Source organism: Trachypithecus francoisi, unplaced genomic scaffold, assembly GCF_009764315.1.
Source record: "Trachypithecus francoisi isolate TF-2019V2 unplaced genomic scaffold, Tfra_2.0 Lachesis_group13, whole genome shotgun sequence".
Classification (NCBI taxonomy): Eukaryota; Metazoa; Chordata; class Mammalia; order Primates; family Cercopithecidae; genus Trachypithecus; species Trachypithecus francoisi.
In genome coordinates this window covers 21,632,656-21,656,150 of record NW_022681458.1, presented here as the reverse complement: position 1 = coordinate 21,656,150, position 23,495 = coordinate 21,632,656, and the positions used below count along the sequence as shown (strand labels likewise).

The following is a 23,495-nucleotide window of genomic DNA, read 5'->3' as shown; positions in this document are numbered from 1 at the left end:
CCTGTAATCTCGGCACTTTGGGAGACCGAGGTGGAAGGATCGCTTGATCCCAGGAGTTTGAGGTTGTAGTGAGCTATGATGGCACCACCGTACTCTAGCCTGGGTAACAGAGCAAGACCCTGTTTCAACAACAACAACAACAACAAACAGACAAGATACCTAAACATAAGAGCTAAAATACAAAATTATTAGAAGAAAACAAAGAGGAAAAGCTTCATGACATTGAATTTGGCAATGATTTCTTGAATATGACACCAAAAGCACAGGCAATAAAAGAAAAAATAGATAAATAGGACTTGATCAAAATTACAAACTTTTGTGCATCAAAGGACATTAGCAGCAGAATGAAAAGGCAAACCACAGAATGGGAGAAAATATTTGCAAATCCTATATCTGATAAGGGATTAATATCCAGAGTATATAAAGAACTCCTGCAACTCAACAACAAAAAATCCCCAAACAACCCAATTCAAAAATGGGCAAAGGATTTGAATAGACATTTTGCCAAAGAAGATATACAGATGACCAATAACCACATGAAAAGATGGTCAGCATCACTGATCATTAGGGAAACGCAAATCAAAACCACAATGAGCAGCCAGGTATGGTGGCTTGTTTCCATAATCCCAGCACTTTGGGAGACTGACGCAGGAAGATCGCTTGAGACCAGGAGTTTAAGTCCTCAGTGAGGTGTGATCATGCCATTGCACTCCAGCCTGGGCAACAGAGTGAGACTCTAATTTTAAAAAACAAAATAAGGCTGGGTGTGGAGGCTTACACCTGTAATCCCAGCACTTTGAGAGGCCGAGGTGGAAGGATCACTTGACCCCAGGAATTTGAGAACAGCCTGGGCAACATAGGTTTGGAGACCCCATCTCTACAGAAAAGTAAAAAAATTAGCCACATATGGTGGCTTGCACCTGTAGTCCCAGGTACTCGGGAGACTGAGGCAGGAGGATCGCTTGAGTCCAGGAATTTGAGGCTGCAGTGAGTGATGATCGTGCCATTGCACTCCAGCCTGGGTGACAGAGTGAGACCCTGTCTCTAAAAAAAAAAAAAACAAACAAACAAACCATAATGAGGTACCACCTTACACCCATCAGGATGGCTACTATTAATATTATAAAACAAACAAACAAATAGAAAATAGCAAGTGTTAGCCAGGATGTGGAGAAATTGGAACCCACATGCATTGCTGGTAGCAATGTAAAATGGTGCAGCTGCTGTGGAAAACAGTATGGCAGTTCCTCAAAAATTTAGACATAGCATTACCATATAATATAGCAGTTCCACTTCTGAGTATCTACAGAAAAGAATTGAACGTAAGTATTTGAACAGATATTTGTACACCAAAGTTCATAGCAAAATTATTTGCAATAACCAAAAGTTGGAAACAACCCAAATATTCATCAACAGATAAACAAAGTGTGGTGTATACATACAATGGAATATTATTTAGCCTTAAAAAGGAAGGAAATTCTGACCCATGTCACAACATGGATGAACCTTGAAGATGTTATGCTAATGGAAGGAAGCCAGTCACAAAAGGACAAATATGGTATGATTCCACTTGCATGAAGTACCTAGAGTCAAATTTGTAGAAACGGAAAGTAGAATGGTGTTTACCAGGGTCTGGGAGGAGGGGAAGGTGGAGGGTTATTTTTCATACATATGGAGTTTCAGCTTGGGACAATGAAAAAGTTCTGCAGATGGATGGTGGGGATAGTTGTTCAACAGTGTGCATGTACTTCATGCCACTGAACTATACACTTCAAAAAACGGCTCAAATGGTGAATTTTATTTTATGTATATTTTATCACAACGTAAAAGTGACTTAGCTGTCAATGTACTAAAATGGAACCATCTCTAAGCTCTACGTCATTGAAAAAAGATTGATTCAGAAGTGGGGGCTCCACATAAGCAAATGTGGTTGTGTGTACATGAAGTATCTCTGAAAGGAACCGACAGCAACCAGAACCTGGTTGTCTCTGAATCGGTGTTTGGGGTGGCTGGGCGTCAAGGTGGGAAGAAGACTTACTTTTCATTTTATGTCTTTTTGTACATCTTGAATTTTGTACCATGTACACTACCCACGCAAATAAATTGTCGGTATTTTTGGTGTGTCCCATCCTGAGTGGTCCTCTCAGGAGGCTGAACTCTCCCTCCAGTGGTGCTGCCCAGCTCGCAGAATGTTTTGGAGTGCTCCTCTTTCACCTGCCTTCCAAGCCTCAGGGTGTTGATTTGCAACCCTCCATGGTAGCAAATCCTCAGGGGTGGAACTGAATTTTGAAAACAGTCCTAAGCGGTTTGGGGCCAAGTCTGGTGGTTGTTGATTTTGACTAGACAATAGATGGCATGATTTATTTGTTTTCTGCCTCATTTCACCAAGGAACTGAGGCCTTGGGCTGGTCCAAAGGCCAATTTCCTTATGTGGTCTGGAGATCATTTATAGAGAAGAGCTCCAGAAAAGTTGTCCCAGTAGCATCACAGAAATGGATGTAGAGTCCCCTTCAGAAGATTAATCTGGTTCTTGGGGCTATAAGTGATCAAAGCAATACAAGTGCCTTAAATGAAAACAAAAAACAAACAAACAAACAAAAAAACGGAAAGTTTGTTGGCCCAAGGCCAGGAAGGACAGTGTGGGAGCTCAACTCACAAAGTTGAGGGAAGCACTGCAGGAACCAGGGGGCTGGCCCACTCCTCCTCTCCAACATTCTCTGCTTCTTGCATATTGACCTTTTTCTTCCTACTCCCCCAGGGGGCAGGAAACATGGCTTCCACAGGTTCCAGTTGAAGAATCCCAGTTCCATCTATAAATTCCAGGGAAGGTCTCTGATTGGCCCTGCTCATTCCCAGGCCCATTCCTTGACCCAGTCACTGAAGTCAGCGGGATGCAGTAATAAGACTGGCTAGAATCAGGGTCTTTAGGGGTGGAGGGATGGGGAGGAGGCACAGCATGTCATCAAAATAAGGAAATGGAAAAAGAAAGCTTGCAGGCTACTTTGAATGACAATGAGAAAGATGGTGTTGCCTGAGTGTGTTAAGGATCCACATGGTTTCCAAAATCCTCCAGAAGCATACAGTCTGGGAGATGAGACACAAAAATAACGAGAACACAACAGCTTGCACTGACTCGAGGGCTGGATAAGAATATCTGGAACTCCCCCATCTATTTCAGAAGCTTGTCGCTTGGATGAAAATTAGACACTTAATGGGAAAGGGCTTTGAAAAGAGTTCAGTAACAAAGCCTCCTTTACAATTTACCTGGCATATTCACGCCCATCCTGGGGCCAAAGCACAGGCTGTGGGGTCAGACCGCCTCAGCTTCCTGAGCTATAAAATGGGAATGATGCTAGTCCCCACCTCCTAGGGTTGGAGAATTGGGGGTCATGGGTGTGAAGTGCTCAGCAGCTTGGCCCACTCTAGGTGATCAGTACGTGTAAGGTATTATTGTTGCTACATGCATCAGTAGGGCCTGAGCCTCTTTAAACATTTATAGGGTAGCACGGCAAGGCTAACCATTCTCACTTTATATTTGACAAGCTGGGGCTCAGAGAGGACCTGCCTGAGCTGTGGCTCAGACAAGGACATGCCTACTAGTAACCCCTCCAGCTGGTGATGGCAGGGCTGGGGTAGGACCAGTGACTGGCTCCTAATAGAGTGCTCTATTTCCAGGGTTTGCATTCCAAAAGGGTCAGGTCCAAGAGGGGCCTGGAGGGCCAGGTGGAGGTGTAGAGACACAGCCAGTGCCCATGGAGAATGGTGGATGTCCTTAGGGGTCAGCAAGTGCCCTGTACTAAGGAGGGGGCTTTGGAGGTTGGGCAGGCCCTCTGTGGGGCTCCATTTTTGTGGGCGGGGGGTCCTGGAGCATTATAGGGGGTGGGAAGTGATTGGGGCTGTCACCCTAGCCTTCCTTATCTGACGCCCACCCATGCTTCCTCAGGTACCCCCTGCCCCCCACAGCTCCTCTCCTGTGCCTTGTTTCCCAGCCTATGTGTTCTCCTCTATAAATACTCACTCTGGTATTTGGGGTTGGCAGCTGTTGCTGCCAGGGAGATGGTTGGGTTGACATGCAGCTCCTGACAAAACACAAACCCCTGGTGTGTGTGGGCGTGGGTGGTGTGAGTAGGGGGATGAATCAGGGAGGGGGCGGGGGACCCAGGGGGCAGGAGCCAGACAAAGTCTGTGCTGGGGGTGGGAGTGGACATAGCAATTGGAAATTGAAAGCTCATCAGACCCTTTCTGGAAATCACCCTACTGTTTATAAACTTGAGGCCCCGCCATCCACAGTAGGGGGGAGGAAGAGGGCCTGCACTAGTCCAGAGGGAAACTGAGGCTCAGAGCCAGCTTGCCTGCAGACATACATGGCAGGCAGGCTTTGGCCAGGATCCCTCCGCCTGTCAGGCATCTCCCGGCCCTCCCTGCCTGCCTAGAGACCCCCACCCTCCAGCCAGGCTGGTCTTTGCCTGAGACCTCCCAAACCTCTTCAACTTCAAGAGAATGTTTAGGAACAAGGTGGTTTGGGGCCTTTCCTGGGAGCAGGCCTTGACCCTTTAAGAAATGACCCAAAGTCTCTCCTTGACCAAAAAGGAGGCCCTCAAACTAAAGGGAAGCCTCTCTTCTGCTGTCTCCCCTGACCCCCTCCCCGGCCAGGATGAGGAGATAACCAGGGCTGAAAGAGGCCCCCCTGGGGACTGCAGGCATGCTTGCTGCCCTGGCGAAGGATTGGCAGGCCTGCCTGTCACAGGACCCCCACTGGCTGACTCAGGGGCGCAGGCCTCTTGCGGGGGAGCTGGCCTCCCCGCCCCCACGGCCAGGGGCCGCCCTTTCCTGGCAGGACAGCGGGATCCTGCAGCTGTCAGGGGAGGGGCGGCGGGGGCTGATGTCAGGAGGGATACAAATAGTGCAGACGGCTGGGGGCCCTGTCTCCCCTCGCTGCATCCACTCTTCGGCCGGCCGCCTGCCCGCCGCCTCCTCCGTGCGCCCGCCAGCCTCGCCCGCGCCGCCACCATGAGCCAGGCCTACTCGTCCAGCCAGCGCGTGTCCTCCTACCGCCGCACCTTCGGCGGGGCTCCGGGCTTCCCGCTCGGCTCCCCGCTGAGCTCGCCCGTGTTCCCGCGGGCGGGCTTCGGCTCTAAGGGCTCCTCCAGCTCGGTGACGTCCCGCGTGTACCAGGTGTCGCGCACGTCGGGCGGGGCCGGGGGCCTGGGGTCGCTGCGGGCCAGCCGGCTGGGGACCACTCGCGCGCCCTCCTCCTATGGCGCGGGCGAGCTGCTGGACTTCTCTCTGGCCGACGCGGTGAACCAGGAGTTTCTGACCACGCGCACCAACGAGAAGGTGGAGCTGCAGGAACTCAACGACCGCTTCGCCAACTACATCGAGAAGGTGCGCTTCCTGGAGCAGCAGAACGCGGCGCTCGCAGCCGAGGTGAACCGGCTCAAGGGCCGCGAGCCGACGCGAGTGGCCGAGCTCTACGAGGAGGAGCTGCGCGAGCTGCGGCGCCAGGTGGAGGTGCTCACTAACCAGCGCGCCCGCGTCGACGTCGAGCGCGACAACCTGCTCGACGACCTGCAGCGGCTCAAGGCCAAGTGAGGGCCCGGCGCCCCAGACTCCCCTTTCCGCGGGCAGGGCACAAGAGGCTAGGCCTGGGGGCTGGGGTCCCGCTGTCAGCACATGCCTTCTCCCGGGGTCCGGGATCCTCTCCTGCCCCACGCGGGGAAAGGGCCCTCCACCCGTGTGTTTCAAGGGGCCGTGACCTCCAGGTCTCTCCCCCTGCGATCCCATCTTGCATAGGAGTTTTCTTGGGGACATAGATCAGGGGGTGGATATGGGAGAATTTAGGGGACCCGGTGCCATTTGGGCAGGCCCCTTAAAAAGCATTTTAAGATGCTGGGGCGATGTTTATGGGGTCAGGTAGTTGATGGGCAGAGGAAGGGCTGCAGGAGGCCTAGAGGGCAGTGTAGCCAGGGGGAGAAGGGAGGCTGATAGGAGACAGGAAAAGCAGGGCAAGGGCCCAGAGTCAAAGCAACAGCTCTCAGCTCAGCTGTGATGAGGCCCTGGGGAGGAAGGGTGGAGTGGGGAGCTTGACCCTGGGGCCTTGCTGAGACTGTGTTTTTACAAGGTGAATAGACAGGCTGGAGAAAAAGGGAGTAGGTGGGGGCCACAGCTCTCAGACAGCTTGGGAGGACCTGACTTTGGCCTCACCAGGCTCCTGAAATGAAAAGGGCAGCGAGTATAGCATATCTGTTGGTCCCACTTCTGACGGGCCAAGTGAGCAGAGTCACCCTCCTGCCACCAAAGTCATAAATATTAATTGAGCAGTTATATTGGCTGGGCTGGAGCTGGAGAACCAGAAACACAGAGGTGGATAAAATAGACACAGTTTCTAACCCCAGGGAGGTCACACAGTCTGGTGGGGACATAGACTTCAAGGGTGTGGCTCCTGGGCAGAGATTGGGCCACTTCCTGTGCCCTCCCTCGATGGGTGGGGCCTCTCCACTCCCTTTCTCTCCTGTCTCTACCTAACAGCCAGGCCCTCCTGCTCTGTCCCGTACCTACTCCCTGGTCAGCCCCCAGCCAGTCGTTTCCACTGCCAGCTTTATCGCCCACAACTGTCTGTCTTTCTGTCTGTCCCACCCAGGCTGCAGGAGGAGATTCAGTTGAAAGAAGAAGCAGAGAACAATTTGGCTGCCTTCCGAGCAGTGAGTGCCCTTCTTTTCCCCTCGCATGGCCTCTGGCCTTGCTCTACCCTATCTGGGTGGTGGTGACTATGTCCTTCTTGCTTGGCCTCTCCCAGGACGTGGATGCAGCTACTCTAGCTCGCATTGACCTGGAGCGCAGAATCGAATCTCTCAACGAGGAGATCGCGTTCCTTAAGAAAGTGCACGAAGAGGTATGCCTTGGCCCCTCTTCCTGGGGTCACTGGGCCATTGGGAAAGCAGCCAGAAAGTGGGGCTGGGGTGAGGCTCTGGCTGGGAATAGGGGTATGAGGGTGCTGTGTGGGCCCTGAGAGGGGACTGAAGCCCAGCCATGCCCTACAGGAGATCCGTGAGTTGCAGGCTCAGCTTCAGGAACAGCAGGTCCAGGTGGAGATGGACATGTCTAAGCCAGACCTCACTGCCGCCCTCAGGGACATCCGGGCTCAGTATGAGACTATCGCAGCTAAGAACATTTCTGAAGCTGAGGAGTGGTACAAGTCAAAGGTGGGTGGCCTCACCCAGGGACTGGCATCTCCGTCCCCCTGAGTCCCAGCTTGGATGTGCTGCCTGTGGCATTATCCATGGGAGGAGAGCCCAGAGGCTCCATGCTCCCTTGCTCATCCCTACCTGTGCCCTGCATCCTCCTCATTTTTGGACTCCTTTCTCTGCCCTTAGGTGTCAGACCTGACCCAGGCAGCCAACAAGAACAACGATGCCCTGCGCCAGGCCAAGCAGGAGATGATGGAATACCGACACCAGATCCAGTCCTACACCTGCGAGATTGATGCCCTCAAGGGCACTGTGAGTCCCTACCCACCTGGCCAGGCCCTGCCCCTTCCTGTCTGCAGTTCACACCCTCACTTTGTGACCTTGAGCCCATCATAAATCCTCTCTGGGCCTTCATCTACTTAAATCTACAATAGGGATAAAACTAGACAAGTGGATTCCAGTTGGATGCTAAAGAATCAGGGGTTCCTGGGGCATCTGCCTGTGTGCGGACTGTGAGGCTGAATACAGATGTTCCTTTTTATCTATTTTATTCTCAGTGTCCACATACAGATTTCATTTGAGTTCAGGGTTCAACATGTCCTGGACCTGACCATCTGGAGTTGCCTGCCAGCCCCAAAGCTGTGTCTTTCTTCACTTTGGGCTCCCAGTGTCCTCTTCCTTTCCTTGACCTGGGTTCCCCCTCTCCTGCAGAACGATTCCCTGATGAGGCAGATGCGGGAACTGGAGGACCGATTTGCCAGTGAGGCCAGTGGCTACCAGGACAACATTGCGCGCCTGGAGGAGGAAATCCGGCACCTCAAGGATGAGATGGCCCGCCATCTGCGCGAGTACCAGGACCTGCTCAATGTGAAGATGGCCCTGGATGTGGAGATCGCCACCTACCGGAAGCTGCTGGAGGGAGAGGAGAGCCGGTGAGGGGCCAGGCAGGAGCCGGAGCGGGGAAGTGGGTGGTGCTGGATGGCCCATTCCTGTCCCCAGGAGGCTACCTCAACAAGACATGGAAACAATTTTTTTTTTTTTTGAGACAGAGTTTCGCTCTTGTTGCCCAGCCTGGAGTACAGTGGCACCATCTTGGCTCACTGCAACCTCCACCTCCTAGGTTCGAGTGAGTCTCCTGCCTAAGCCTCCTGAGTAGCTGGGATTACAGGCGCCTATCACCATGCCTGGCTAATTTTTGAATTTTTAGTAGAGACGGGGTTTCACCATGTTGGCCAGGCTGGTCTTGAACTACTGACCTCAGGTGATCCGCCCGCCTCAACCTCCCAAAGTGCTGGGATTACAGGTGTGAACCACTGCACCCGGCCTGGAAACAATTTTATACAGGAGGCCACTGCTGTATTAATTGCAGAGAATTAACCAAGGCCACCTGGGTAAAAAGCAATTTAATTAACAGCGTTTATAAAAAGAGAAATATAAGTATTCCCTCATCCACCTTCAGAATTAAGAACCAGTAGCAAAAAACCATATTCAGCAACCAATAATAAAATATTACTGCCAGTCAAGGGAGAGATGAAAGCAGAATGGGGAGAGATGAGGAGGGAAACAGAGGGAGCAGATAGAGGCAAATAGAGAGAGGGAGGGAGAGAAGCCTTGTACAGGGATAGGCTAAGAGAAGGTAAAGAGATGCATACAAAAGGCATGAGTGTACACACACATGCACACACGTAAGCACACGCACATGCTCGGAGGAAAAGACACAGACTTCATGCTCAGAGCAACCCACCTCTAGACAGAAAACAATATACAACTGGAAAGGGACACCAGGGAACCTTGTGGGATAACAGAAATGTTCTAATCTTTTTTTTTTTCTTTTTGAGACAGAGTCTTACTCTGTTGCACAGGCTGGAGTGCAAGTGGCATGATCTTGGCTCACTGCAACCTCTGCCTCCCAGGCTCAAGTGATTCTCCTGTCTCAGCCTCCCTAGTAGCTGGGATTACAGGCGTGTGCCACCATGCTCAACTGACTTTTTGTATTTTTAGTAGAGATGAAGTTTCACCATGTTGGTCAGGCTGGTCTCTAACTCCTGACCTCAAGTAATTCTCCTGCCTTGACCTCCCAAAGTGCTGGGATTACAGGCATGAGCCACTGCGCCTGGCCTAGAAATGTTCTATATCTTGATTTGGACTGGTAGTTACACAGACGTGAACATTGATCAAAACTCATTGAATTGTACATTAAAGATCTGTGCATTTCACTGTATGTAAATTTAACCTCAATTTAAAACAGATCAATTACTCCAAAAACTGGTACCCCCGATACTCATAAAAATAATATCTGAAATTTTTAAAAAACAGAAGACATGTTCAGATATAGGTATATACATAAAGAGAAACTTCAGATTTAGTAAAATGACATCTTCATGTGATGGCCTTTGAAGGTAGCTAAAGGCATGTTACGTTTTCCCAGCATTAGGACTAAATAGTAAGCTCTCAGCACTGGCCTGGCTGGAGGTGGGCATGAGCAATGGATATCACCCACAGCTGCTACTGATATGACCTTCAGTGCCAGAAGCAAGAAGGAAATCCTGGTGCTCTGGAGGGCGCAGTGGGGTTGCACATCCTGGTGTCATGCCAGCAGGTCACAGTTGAAATGAATGATCCTTCCAGAAGAGACTATTCCTGGGACAGCTCTAGCTGACCTTTGACCCCATTCCTTGAGCAGTATGGGTGGCGGGAGTGCTGGGGTCCATGGGACTGGGACAGCTGAGGATGGGGTTTAGAAAGGACCAGGGTGAGCCTTGATGGGTAGTCTCAGGGAACGATGGGAGGTTTCTTAACTCTTAGGAGGCTTGGTCTCTTCCCTTTTAGGATCAATCTCCCCATCCAAACCTTCTCTGCCCTCAACTTCCGAGGTGAGTGTCTGCTGGCAGGCAGAGGCTGGAGTTGCAGGGGCCAGGAGTCCAGCATGGGCACTGCCTGAGGCCAGCCAGGAGGGAGGATGGGACCCTGGGGCCAGGGAGGACAGACCTGGAGTCTGGGGAAGAAAAAGGAGGCCTCTGCAGGTAGGTGGGGGAGTTTAGGTAGAGGTGGATGAGGCACCTTATGACAGAGAGAGCTTTTTATGTGATTATATTGTATTGTATTTACCATGTCCCCTGCACCTTCTTGGAGTATTGGGCATCAGGAAGCAGCCTCTGTTCTGAATCCCAAACTCTGAAAGTAGCAGGAGTGTCCTTGGGGACCTGGCTTCAGGAGGATCTCATACCACCTGCCTTCTAAGGCACCCACAGCCCATTGTCTGTTTGGCACATTGCCAAGCACCGCCTTGGTTGCTTGTTGAACATCTCCAGTTTGCTGGAGCAAGATGTTGGATGCACGTTGGAAAAGAAAAGCCAAATCTTAGCAAAGCCAAACAATGAAAAGAACGAGCTCTTAGGGCATTCTGCCATTCTGACATTAGTAATATACAGATCAGGTGGCTTTCCAACCCCAGAGAGCAGAGAAACACACGATAATGATGCATTAGGAAAGCAAGTCGGAGTCCTTGGCAGCTTCTCCTTTCCTAGATCAAGCCTTTTCTATCTTCGATGTACATTTCCATCAGGAAAAAATACACGCTGTGCTCCACCGAGTCACAACGTTCATCACAGGCTAGTTGCTAGCTAAGGAAATTCGTGAACACCAAACTCATAATACCAAGGACCTCCATTTGACCTTTCCTACACAACTCAGAGCCTCTCTTTTCAGTTAGTTGTTTATACGGACACCAAATATGAGTCTTGCATTTAAAACTTCATAGTACAAAAAAACCCCAACCACATTGCACAGTGCTTTCCAAATCAATAGCTTTGTGGCCATGATAGGGCAAGTATGGTTGGCACCACTTCACTCTGCGTCCTCAGTGAGGAAACTGAGGCACAGAATGGCAAGTGACTGACCTAGCACAATGAGTCAGTGACTGATTCCTGCTCCATCTCACTTTGATTAAGACATCAGGTTGCTCATCTGAAACTTTTTTTTTTTTTTTTAAGACGGAGTCTCGCTCTGTCGCCCAGGCTGGAGTGCAGTGGCGCAATCTCGGCTCACTGCAACCTCTGCCTCCCTGGTTCAAGCAATTCTCCTGCCTCAGCTTCCTGAGTAGCTGGGATTACAGGCACATGCCATCATGCCTGGCTAATTTTTGTCTTTTTAGTAGAGACGGGGTTTTACCATGTTGGTCAGGGTGGTCTCGAACTGACCTCATGATCCACCTGCCTCAGCCTCCTAAACTGCTGGGATTACAGATATGAGCCACCCCACCCGGCCCTGAAATCTTAAAGGGAGATGGGTACTGTAAGGTCCTCTAAAGAGTGTCTTGAGACTGGGCTTTGGGGTTCAATCTGGAAGAAGGGGAGTCCCAGGATACAAATGTGTGCAGGGCTCTCCTGGGGCCCGGGGTGGAGAGGAACTAGGAGGTATGGGGAATGTCAATGCTGTGCAGCCTGGGCCTCAGGGGTCCCCTACCTGCCTGCACCGTCCTGCACATGGAGCAAATCTGTTGGCTCCTGAGACCCTCTAAACTATGGGACTGGCCTTGGGGACTGAAGAACAACCTGCTGGGTGCTAGGCTGAAGGACAGGTATTAAAGTCTTGAAGAAGTAACAAGCCTGTCTTGAGGGGGGTTGGGGTCTGCTAGGGCTCTGCCCAGTGTGGCCCCAGATGGACTCCCAGCCCCTGGTACAGCCCAGCCTGGACTTGGTCAGGCTGAGTGTGCGATGGACCCTATTACAGAAACCAGCCCTGAGCAAAGGGGTTCTGAGGTTCATACCAAGAAGACGGTGATGATCAAGACCATCGAGACACGGGATGGGGAGGTGAGTGGTCTGTCTGGGCTCCTTACCCTTGGTGGGGGCTATGGATGTGTCTGAGGAGACTGTCTTCCACCCAGTTGTGCTGGTTTACATCCCTGGCTAGTGGGGCAAGAGAGATCCTGCGGCCCTAGGGTGGGGATGGCTCAGGGCTGAGGCTGTATTCTCTGGCTAGCACATGGTTGGACTGGGCTTCTCTTCTTCCCCAGGTTGTCAGTGAGGCCACACAGCAGCAGCATGAAGTGCTCTAAAGACAGAGACCCTCTGCCATCAGAGACCGTCGTCACCCCTGTACTCACTGCTCCCTGAAGCCAGCCTTCTTCCATCCCAGGACACCACACCCAGCCTCAGTCCTCCCATCACAGCCTCTGACCCCTCCTCACTGGCCATCCCTTGTGGTCCCCAACAGGGACATAGCCCATCCCTGCCTGGTCACAGGGCATGCCCCGGCCACCTCTGCGGGCCCCAACCATGAGCCTTGGCTGTTGGCAGTGAGTGAGCCTGGCTCTTGTGCTGGATGGAGCCCAGGCTGGAGCAGTGGCCCTGTCCATCCCACCTGTGTGACCTCAGGCACTAGCCTCTGGCTCTGGAGATAGCCCCAGAGCAGGGTATTGGGATACTGCAGGGCCAGGACTGAGCCCTGCAGACCTCCCCAGCTCCCAGCCCAGGAGAGAGAAAGCCAGGCAGGTAGCCAGGGGGACTAGACCCTGTGGAGACTAGGGGGCTTGAAATTGTCCCTGTGGTCTCTTACTTTCCTTTCCCCAGCCCAGGGTGGATTTAGAAAGCAGGGGCTACAAGAGGGAATCCCCGAAGGTGCTGGAGGTGGGAGCAGGAGATTGAGAAGGAGAGAAAGTGGGTGAGATGCTGGAGAAGAGAGGAGAGGAGAGAGGCAGAGAGAGGTCTCAGGCTGGTGGGAGGGGCGCCCACCTCCCCACACCCTCCCCTTCCCTGCTACAGGGGCTCTGAAGAGAAACAATAAAGAGATTCGCACACAAGCCGAGCTGGCCCCTGCTGTCTTAACTGCCAGGTCTCCTGTGGGGCCCCTGGGGCCCTGTGATGCCACCTGTCACCCTCAGATGGACTGTACTGACCTCCTGCCCAGCCAGACTTTCCCCAGGGCCTCGCACCCACTTCTGTTCCCAGAGCCTCCTGGCCTTGCTGTCTGTATGCAGCGTATGGGGCAGGGAGGGCTGGACAGGGGCTTTTGTTGGGGAATCACATATACCTCTCATTAGGCCCCAATTCCAGGACTGCCCCACCTTGTGCTCCCTACTGCACCTTCAGGTCAGCCAGGCTGGGCGGACACCACCTGCTATTCTTTTTGAAGGATGTAGCTGCTCCCCACTGACTGGCTCTGAAGTAGGGCTCCCCCAGTCCCTTCTCCAAAGATGTCAACGGCCCCTTTTTTCTCTCTCTCTCTTTTTCTTCTTGAGACAGGGTCTTCCTGTGTCACCCAGGCTGGAGTGCAGCAGTATGATCACGGCTCACTGCAGCCTGGACTTCCTGAGCTCAAGTGATCCTCCCACCTCAGCCTCCCAAGTAGCTGGGACCACAGGTTCACGCCACCATGACTGGCTAACTTTTTATTTTTTGTAGAGACAACGTCTTTCTATGTTGCCGAGGCTGGTCTTGAATTTCTGGGTTCAATTGCTCCTCCTACCACCTCAGCCTCCCAAAGTGTTGAGATTAAGATGTGCACCAGTGGCCTCTTTCTATTAACTCTTTCCAATACCATTTTTATACACAGGAGCCAATTCAGGAAAAATAATGTTTGGAAAAACATTATTCTGTGCTTCAATAAGAAGGTTCAATACTCTGAAGAAGTCAATTCGTTCTCCATTCATCTATAATTTCAATGCCATGCAATCTCAATTAAAATACCAAATAAAAATTTTAAGAGAATTGGAGAAGATGGGAGGGGAGTGTAGGACATATGAAAAAAATTAGGAGGCTGGGCACAGTGGCTCCACCTGTAATCCCAGCACTATGGGAGGCCGAGGCGGGAGGATCTCTTGAGCCCAGGAGTTTGAGACCAGCTTGGGCAATGTAAGAAGACCCTGACTCTACAAAAAATAAAAAATTAGCCTGGCATGGTGGTATGAGCCTATAGTTCCAGCTACTTGGGAGGCTGTGGTGGGAGGATAGCTCGAGCCCAGGAGGTCAAGGCTTCAGTGAGCTGTGATTGTGCCACTGCACTCCAGCCTGGGTGACAGAGTGAGACTCTGTCTCAAAAAAAGAAAAAGGAAAAAAATTAGGAAATCATAGAATAAAACATCAAAATTTATTAGAAGGATATGATAATTAACAGTTAATGAAGAGGAAATATACAAATATTCATGAACAAAATAGAGTGTTTAGAACAAGACTCACATACATGAGACATACATAAGTTAAAGGAGGCATTTTGAATGTGTGGGGAAACATTAGTGACACAGTATAGGGTTTGGAGCACTTGGATAGCTAAGAGGTAGGGTAGGGGGCAGAGTGAAGTCTGTCTCTCTTTTACTTCTTCTAAAAAATATATTCTAGGGGATCAAAGATGTAGGAAATGATGGATCCATGTAGGCCTCAGCCTTCAAGTTTCTCCTCTGAGATTTCAGGGATTATCCTTTAAAGGAGTCAGGAGGAGGGTAGAGATCACAAAGATAATAAGCTCAGACAGTTTGTATGTGAAATAAACCTCAGGAGGTTTTAGTCTTAAGGTCCTTAATCTGACCTTCCAAACTGACTTTTCCAGAAACTTCCAAAAGCCTTTCTGGTGTCTCTTTCTTCCCCTTCTTTAATGTGGCCCTGGCTCACAAGTCACCCCTCCCTCTAAGAAGGCCCCTTCTCTGTTGTATTCTTCAGCTTTGCCCTGGGAGGAGCTGGGGTGTAGCCCCGGGTCCCCTCCCTCTGCCACTGGTGACTCATGGTCATTTCCTTCCCCCTAGTCCTCAAATAGGGTGAACCCTACAGGCCCCAGAACTACCCCAATCAACCTGTAGAGAAACTCCACAATGACCCTCACAGGAAATAAAATTGAATGTCTCATTTCCAATGTCTTTGTACTGGGATGGAGGAGGAGGGATGGGTAAGGGGCTTCTTATTCTTGAGCCTCTTGGGGCCCCTGGAGTCTGAGCCAGCTTCTCTGTGTTGGAAACACCTGGACATGGCTGGGCCCAGGTGGATTAGAGGGGGTGTGTATATCTGTGAGTAGTTTCTGGAATCCTTCTTTTCCCTGAATGAGTTATGTGCACTTACCTGTCCCACAAAGGATAAAGGGACACATGGGTTAGGGGAGGTTTTGAAGGCAGTTCCCCTCCCGCCCCCACCTCACCAAATGCTTAGGTACAGACTAGTCACCAAGGTGGAAGGAATGTAGAAATCTCAGGCTCTCAGAGTCAGACCTCAGAAGGCTCCCAGGCAATTATCCTTGTGGTGCAGAAACTCCCTTTTCGACCCTGCCCCACATCCTTCATGAGCATTCCTTAAACTCTGCCTGAATGTCTCCAGAGCCAGAGAACTCACCGCTTCTTTTGTGGCCCCTTCCAACTGGGGACAATTCTGAAATAAAGCTCTTCCTCCTCAGCACACCTGTCTCCTGTGACTGCTACCCACTCGTCCCCAGAGAAGAAAGAAGGCCCAGAACCACCCTCTATCCCCCAGTGCGGGGGAAGGATTCTTTGAGCACAGCCTATCTGGAACTAGAAATTCTGGTTCTGCCTGGCGCGGTGGCTCAAGCCTGTAATCTCAGCACTTTGGGAGGCCAAGACGGGCGGATCACGAGGTCAGGAGATCGAGACCATCCTGGCTAACACGGTGAAACCCCGTCTCTACTAAAAATACAAAAAACTAGCGGGGCGAGGTGGCAGGCGCCTGTAGTCCCAGCTACTCGGGAGGCTGAGGCAGGAGAATGGCGTAAACCCGGGAGGCGGAGCTTGCAGTGAGCTGAGATCCGGCCACTGCACTCCAGCCTGGGCGACAGAGCGAGACTCCGTCTCAACAACAACAACAACAACAAAGAAATTCTGGTTCTAATCTTTGCCTCTCTTCTTAAGAGCTGAGCAGTGACCAAAAGTACCCAGGGAATGGGCAAATACAAACCAAAAAAGATTTGGGTTTCAGCCGGCTGCAGTGGCTTCTATAATCCCAGCATTTTGGGAGGCCAAGGTGGGAGGACCACTTGAGCCCAGGAGTTTGAGACCAGTCTGGGAAATGGCAAGACCTGGTCTTTACAAAACAAAACAAAACAAAAATCCAACAACAGGGGCGGGGCGCGGTGGCTCACGCCTGTAATCCCAGTACTCTGGGAGGCCGAGGCAGGTGGATCACAAGGTCAGGAGTTCAAGACCCGCCTGGCTAACACAGTGAAACCCTGTCTCTACTAAAAATACAAAAAAAAAAAAAAAATTAGCCGAGCATGGTGGCAGGCGCCTGTAGTCCCAGCTACTTGGGAGGCTAAGGCAGGAGAATGGCATGAACCCGGGAGGTGGAGTTTGCACTCCAGCTTGGGTAACAGAGCGAGACTCTGTCTCAAACAACAACAACAACAACAAACCCCCAAAACAACAACAAAGCAAGCAGGGGTTGCTACAGGTGTGCACCTGTAGTCCCAGCTACTTGAGAGGCTGAGGCAGCTGGATCATTAGAGTCTGGGAGTTTGAGGTTGTGGTGAGGTATGATTGCGCCACTGTACTCCAGCCTGCACATCAGAGTGAGGCCTTGTCTCTTAAAAATAAAAAAATAAAAATTTGCGTCCTGTGTGGCCGTATATAGACAACCAGCTCTTCAGTGTGTCCCTCCCCAAAACATACCCACACATACCCCATCACCTCCACAGCAAAGTCTCTTCCTGCTCCTTGGCCTCTGGCGTTTTACCCTTCAAGACTCCGAACATCAAGAAGTAACAGGGCTCATAGAATGCTGACTGGCTTCCCACCAGACACAAGGGACCAGGCCCAGACCAGTTCTGATCCCAGTGGACAGGATGGCACGGAAGGGATTGTGGAGACAGACACCGTATGCCAGGACTGATGGCTCAGCAGATACTTTCCTGTCTGTCTGTCCACTCCAGGTACCTTTTCCCCCCCGTCCCTTGAGGCCCCTGTCCTATCCTACTCATTCATCCCCTCCCTCCTTCTTCTCACCACAAGCTCCCCCAAGGCACATCTGCAAATGCATCAATAACCTTCGATTTAACACCTAAAATGTCAGCTACCTAAGGGTAGAGTTTTTATCCATTTTATTCACTACTGTATCCCAAGTGCCCAGAAGAATGCCCAGAAAAAATAGTAGATACTCATTAAATATTTAAATACTTAATGAATGAATACCTACTGCGCACTTTTGCTTACTTTTCTCTAAATTAAATATTCACCAGGAGGGGCTGATGATCCCCACTTTATTCACTGATTCAATGAACATTTACTGAGATTTTTCCCATGTGCCAGGCATGTGGTACGTCATTATGGCTTAAGAAGTGCCCGGTGGTACCTCCAGACAGGTAGGGTGACCTGCCAAGGTCACACAGCAGTCTGTAGCAAAGGAGGATTGGGCCCCAGGCTCCTTGGCCTCTGGAGCTCAGTTTTCTTTCCATGACACCAGAGGCTTGTGATCGCAAGGCAGGGCAGACTGGCAGCACACACACCCAGCCAGGCGCCAGGCTGCAGGGCACTGTGGGGCCCACATTAAGAGACAGACGAGTGACTTGCAGCCAGCTGTCCCAAGTGCCTGACCTGGCCAGAGTCTGACGGCTTCCAGCTGTCACAGCTAGTGTGGGCTCCTCCCAGAAGAGGGCACCAGTGACTCGCATGGACCTGTGCCCTCCCTACCCAGGCCCACAGACTCCTGAACACAAATCAACGAATGCCCCAATTACGGATCTAGGAAGGCAGAAGACAAGTCATGTTCCAGGCTATGTGCCAGGCTCTTTTAAATAGTTAATATTCATTTGAATATTTAATATAATAATTTAATGCCATCACTACAGCGTAAGTCAGATCATGTAATTCTGCTCCAAACCCTAAGATGACTTCTCATTTCACCAGGAACAAAATCACCATGGCCTGCAAAATTCTAGGCCATCTGGCACCTGCTGCCTGTCTGACCCATTTCCCTCCACCCTTTGCTCCCTCTGGCCTTCTTCTTGGAGCCCACCAGGCATATTTCCACCTCTGCCAGAAGCAGCCCTCCCCAGACATTTGCATCATCTGCTTTCTTACTCAAGATTGGCTCAAATGTTCCCAGTAGGGCCAACTCCAGCCACACCCTATTTGAAAGTGCAATCTCCCACCACACTTGACATTTGCCTTAAGCTTTGTCCACAGTATTTACCTCCTTGTAACAGTCTTTATAGGTCCTTTCCTTTCCTTTCCCCTCCCTTCCCTTCCCTTCCTTTTTCTCTCTCTCTCTTTCTTTCTATCTTTCTTTCTTTCTTTATTGAGATGGAGTCTCACTCTGTTGCCCAGGTTGGAGTGCAGTGGTGCCATCTCGGCTCACTGCAACCTCCGCCACCCAGGTTCAGGCAATTCTCCTGCTTCAGCCTCCTGAGTAGCTGGGATTGCAGGCGTGTGCCACCAGGCCTGGCTAATTTTTGTATTTTTAGTAGAGATGAGGTTTCACCAAGTTGCCCAGGCTGGTCTCGAACTCCTGACCTCATGTGATCTGCCTGCCTCGGCCTCCCAAAGTGCTGGGATTACAGGCGTGAGCCACCATACCCAGCCTATTTCTTTGTATTTGTTGTTTGTCTCTCTTCTCAAGTAAAAGCACGGAAGCAGAAATCTTCGTCTGTTCACTGCTATATTCCTAGTCCCTAGCACAGTGCCAGTACATATTAGGAACTTAAAAATATTTGTGGATGAATAAATAAAAAAAGTTATGGACAAATAAATAATTAAAACCCTGAGTTGTGCTACCTCCGTTCTATAGATGAGGAAACTGAGGCTTAGAGATGCTAGGTAACTTGCTTGAGATCCCATGGTTCATTTATTGTTTTTGTTTGTTTGTTTGTCTGTTTGTTTGTTTTGAGGCAGAGTCTCGCTCTGTGACCCAGGCTGAAGTGCAGTGGTGTGATCTCGGTTCACTGCAATCTCCGCCTCCCGGTTTCAAGCAATTCTCTGCCTCAGCCTCCTGAGTAGCTGGGACTACAGGCATGAGCCACTACACCTAGCTAATTTTTTGCATTTTTAGTAGAGGCGGGGTTTCACCGTGTTAGCCAGGATGATCTTGATCTCCTGACCTCGTGATCCACCTGCCTCGGCCTCCCGAAGAGCTAGGATTACAAGCGTGAGCCACTGCTCCCAGCCCACATGGTTCATTTATTCAACCAACTAACCAGCCAACATTTACAGTGCATTCCACACACATTTAGAGGCAGAGTGTTGGGTGGCTTTGGGTTATTTGTTTTTCAAAATAATCTCTATTCCTTTTCTCTTGATGTACCATCTCTTTGCAATGACTTCCCCCATTTTTCACCTTCTAGATAGAATTCAATTTACACTTTAGAATTTGATTCATCATCAGTGGTTGCCAGGGGTTGGTGGAGGGGATCTATGGTGGAGTCTGTGATTCCAAAGGGGATACATGAGCTAATATTTGGGGTGATGGAATTGCTCTGTATGGTCCTAGAGTGGCAGATACATGATTCTATGCATTTATCAAAGCCCAGAGAACTGCACTTCACAGAAAAATAAGCTTTAGGCCAGGCGTGGTGGCTCACACCTGTAATCCCAGTACTTTGGGAGGCTGAGGCAGGTGGATCACCTGAGGTCAGGAGTTTCAGACCAGCCTGACCAAAATGGAGAAACCTCATCTCTACTAAAAATACAAAATTAGCCAGGTGTGATGGCGCATGCCCGTAATCCCAGCTACTCGGGAAACTGAGGCAGCAAAATTGCTTGAACCCAGGAGGCGGAGGTTGCAGTGAGCTGAGATCGCACCATTGCATGCCAGCCTGGGAAACAAGAGTGAAACTCTGTCTCAAAAAAAAAAAAAAAGCTTTAATGTATGCAAACTACAAAAAAAATTATTCCTCAGGGTTCTTAATCTCTATGGATGTAATTCAGTGTTTAAATGGTTCCTCCTATACCTTTTACACACTCTCTCACGTGCTCTCTTTCTCTTTGACTTCAGAATGAGGATGGGGAAGAGGAGGCAAGGGTAAGAGTAACATTCTCTGCCTCTGAATACTCATGGCTCCTCTCAGCCCTTCCTGGGCTTCATCCCTCGGGGCTAAAGGTCAGGCCTGGGTCTCCTACTTGGACTTCTTTTTACCTTGTGATAACTGTAGATTCACATGCAATTATAAGAAATAATGCAGAGAGATCCTGCATTACCTTCACTTGGTTTCCTCCTAGGGCAACATCTTGTATGACTATAGTACAGCATCACAACCAGGAAAGGGGGGTTGGTATAATCCACCTACCTTCTGTAAGTTTTACCAGTGTTACATGCACTCTTAGTGTTGTGTACAAACGCAAATGCACATTTAGCTCTATGCAATTTTATCACTTGTGTAGATCCACATGACCACCACCACTACCACTGTCAAGATACAGAACTATTCTGTTTTTTTTTTTTTTTTTTTTTTATTGTTGTTGCTTGTTTGTTTGTTTGAGACAGAGTCTCACTCTGTTGCCCAGGCTGCAGTGCAGTGGTGCCATCTAGGCTCACTGCAACCTCCACCTCCCAGGTTCAAGTGATTCTCCTGCCTCAGCCTCCTGAGTGGCTGGGACTACAGGCATGAGCCACTACACCCGGCTAATTTTTTGTATTTTTAGTAGAGACAGGTTTCACCATGTTGGCCAGGCTGGTCTTGAACTCCTGAGTTCAAGTGATCCACCCACCTCGGCCTCCCAAAGTGCTGGGATTACAGGTGTGAGCCACCGTGCCCGGCCAAAATACAGAACTGTTCTATCATAAAGGTCTCATCTGGACTCTTGATGTTTCTCAACGTGCAACACTTAGACACAACAGAATCAGTTGAGTCATTTGTTATATGTGCAGATTCCTCCCAGCTCAGCTACTGAACCAGTGTGGGGCAAAGAGGCTGGGAATCTCACCTTTACTTGAACTGGCCCTCATTTCTATGCATCCTCCACTTTGTGGCCGCCAAGAGGATCCTCCTAAGACACAGCTCCCACCGTTTTTTTTTCTGAGGCTTAAAGCTGTGTAGGGGCGCCCCCTGCTTTCAGGGTAGAGAAACCAAAGCCTTAGCAACCAAAGCCTTCTCCAGGCCCCACCTCCCTTCTTCCACTCACCCCACCCACTGCGGTTCAATCCCTCCAAACCTCTCTAATTCCCAGAACGCCTTTATTTTCATCAGGCTCATTTTGTTCATGCCGTTCCCTCTGCCTGGAATGTCCTGCCCACTCTTTTCTGCTTATTGCAACCCTATTCCACCACCCATTCTTACAGATGAGGACTTGGAGGTTGAGAGAGGTTTGGTGTCACCCAGCAAGTAAGGGCAGGGCGCACTGGGGGCCCCAATCCACCTGACTCCCAGGCTCCTGGTCTTACTGTTCGCCAGCTGTAATGGAGGCGCTGGGGGAAGCCATGGTCACTTTTCGGAGCTGTCTGCTCACTTCTACTTGGGCCTGCCTCCCAATCCACCTCTCAGGCATCTCACCAGGACCGTTCCTCTTCCTCCTCTCCCAGCCGAGTCTGGCAGGGATGAGGGGTCTGAGAGGAGGGAGGAAGGGAAATGGGATTAAGCCCAGAGATAACCTGACTCCCTGCAGTGGGTCATGGGGGACCAGGCACACTACAGAGGAGAGAGCCTGGAACAAATACCCAGGGACTCCCTTAAGCCGGGCCGGCAATGGGGGCTCCTGGAGGGAGAGAAGGAGCCGAATGAAGTCAAGTCCCTCCTCTGCTGCCCCCTCCCTCCACGGCTCCCTCGCAACCCGAGCCGGGGGGCCTAAAAATAGCCCCCAGGCGCAATCGCCGGCCGCCCCGGTGACCTTCTGGGTAGCACAGGCCGAAGGCGGGCGGGCAGCAGGAAGACAGGCCGCCGGCCCCCCAGAATCGTCTCCTAGGGCACCGTCCCGCGGGTGCCCCCGTGGCAGCCCAGTTCCGGCGTCCCCCCAGCCCAGCTCTCGGTGGTCATGCAGAAAGCCCGGGGCACGCGAGGGGAGGACGCGGGCATGAGGGCACCCCCCAGCCCCGGGGTGCCCCCGAAGAGGGCCAAGGTGGGGGCCGGCGGCGGGGCTCCCGCGGCCGTGGCCGAGGCGCCGGTCTTCCTGCGGCCCCTGAAGAACGCGGCGGTGTGCGCTGGAAGCGACGTGCGGCTGCGGGTGGTGGTGAGCGGGACGCCCCAACCCAGCCTCCACTGGTTCCGGGATGGGCAACTCCTGCCCGCACCGGCCCCCGAGCCCAGCTGCCTGTGGCTGCGGCGCTGCGGGGCGCAGGACGCCGGCGTGTACAGCTGCACGGCCCAGAACGAGCGGGGCCGGGCCTCCTGCGAGGCGGTGCTCACAGTGCTGGAGGTCGGAGGTAATGGGGAGGTGGGGTCCGCGCCCGGCAGGGGCGGGGTGCTCAGAGGTAGAGAAGGGCTGCCCAGGCCACGTGGGTAAGGTACTGGATACTGGTTCCTCCGCCTTCTTCCCAGGTGCCCTGGCTTCTTGGCTGCCCGGGCCCAGAAGTGAGATGAAGAGCCAAGTGCAGGGAATGGGGTGTCAAGGTAGAGAGGCTCCCCACAGGAAGGTCAGAGGTCAAGGGGCAGCAAGCAGTTGGTAAGCCAAGCCTGAGACCCACTCCAGTCTCTCAGGTAATTCTGGGGTAGAAGTTCTCATCCTCCTGCAGAGAAAAGCCTCCTGGGGGAAAGGATGTCCTTCAGCTCCATAATTTAAACGTGAGATTGACACTCCGATCAGCCCCTTAACAAGGGAGTGCATGTCCGAAGGAGGGGGACAGCTCTTCTGGTCCAGGCTGCACTGTTGAAGGGATGGCTCAGAGCTTCCTGCAGGCCATTGCTGTGGCAGGGTTGATGTGGTCAGCTCTAGGCAGGGTGGAAGAGGCCTATGGGTGGCCACGTGTGAACAGGGTCCAGGGTCGGAGGAGGTGGAGCCAGGGCCAGGGCCCCATGGGCATGAAAGGAGGTGAGTGCTTGAGAATCTACATGCAGGCGTGTGCCTGCTTAGGCGCTGTGGAGGGCTCTGGATTCTGTGTGGTGGTGCAAACAGGTGAGGTATGGGCACGTGGAGCTGGTATGGGAAGCTCGTGGACCATGTCTACCTGAGCTTCTAGGGTGGATGTTTCCAGAGCATGGAAGGGGCATGCTCTGGACCAGTGCTTGACCCTGCCCATAGATTTCCAGGTGCAATGTGAAGAAAAGACTGAGGGCCTGAGGCAGAAGGGGAGGGCAGGAGGCTGGGCCCAGTGCTCATGGTCCAGCTGGGGCTACCATGGAGGCCAGGCCAGGGCTGTTAGCCTTGGGTCCGTTTTGGGGCTTCCTTTTTGATTTCCTCAGCCCTTCAGTAAGCCAAGTGGTTCTTCTCTAGCCAAAGGCAGAGCCTTTGGCAGG

The 23,495-nt window shown here is 51.5% G+C and overlaps 2 protein-coding genes across 2 annotated transcripts in view; both read left to right on the top strand.

Moving 5' to 3' along the window:
* Positions 1-4,830: 4,830 nt before the first annotated feature.
* DES (desmin) lies at positions 4,831-12,992 on the top strand. The gene is made up of 9 exons (XM_033230117.1): positions 4,831-5,588; positions 6,641-6,701; positions 6,797-6,892; positions 7,041-7,202; positions 7,374-7,499; positions 7,899-8,119; positions 10,017-10,060; positions 11,919-12,001; positions 12,205-12,992. The coding sequence occupies exons 1-9, from the start codon at positions 5,011-5,013 to the stop codon at positions 12,244-12,246; spliced, it is 1,413 nt and encodes a 470-aa protein (XP_033086008.1). The 5' UTR covers positions 4,831-5,010; the 3' UTR covers positions 12,247-12,992.
* Positions 12,993-22,077: 9,085 nt separating this feature from the next.
* The window catches only part of SPEG (striated muscle enriched protein kinase), a 58,385-nt gene continuing 56,967 nt past the window's right edge, over positions 22,078-23,495 (top strand). Inside the window, 1 exon segment of the mRNA XM_033230116.1 lies at positions 22,078-22,465. Within this exon segment, the coding sequence (XP_033086007.1) occupies positions 22,078-22,465 (388 nt within the window).

Excerpts from the sequence above, each read along its gene's own strand:
- DES (XM_033230117.1), top strand. The coding sequence starts at position 5,011 with ATGAGCCAGGCCTACTCGTCCAGCCAGCGCGTGTCCTCCTACCGCCGC. Across the intron at positions 8,120-10,016 it reads CTGGAGGGAGAGGAGAGCCG|GATCAATCTCCCCATCCAAA; the intron begins GTGAGGGGCCAG and ends CTTCCCTTTTAG. Across the intron at positions 10,061-11,918 it reads CTCTGCCCTCAACTTCCGAG|AAACCAGCCCTGAGCAAAGG; the intron begins GTGAGTGTCTGC and ends ACCCTATTACAG.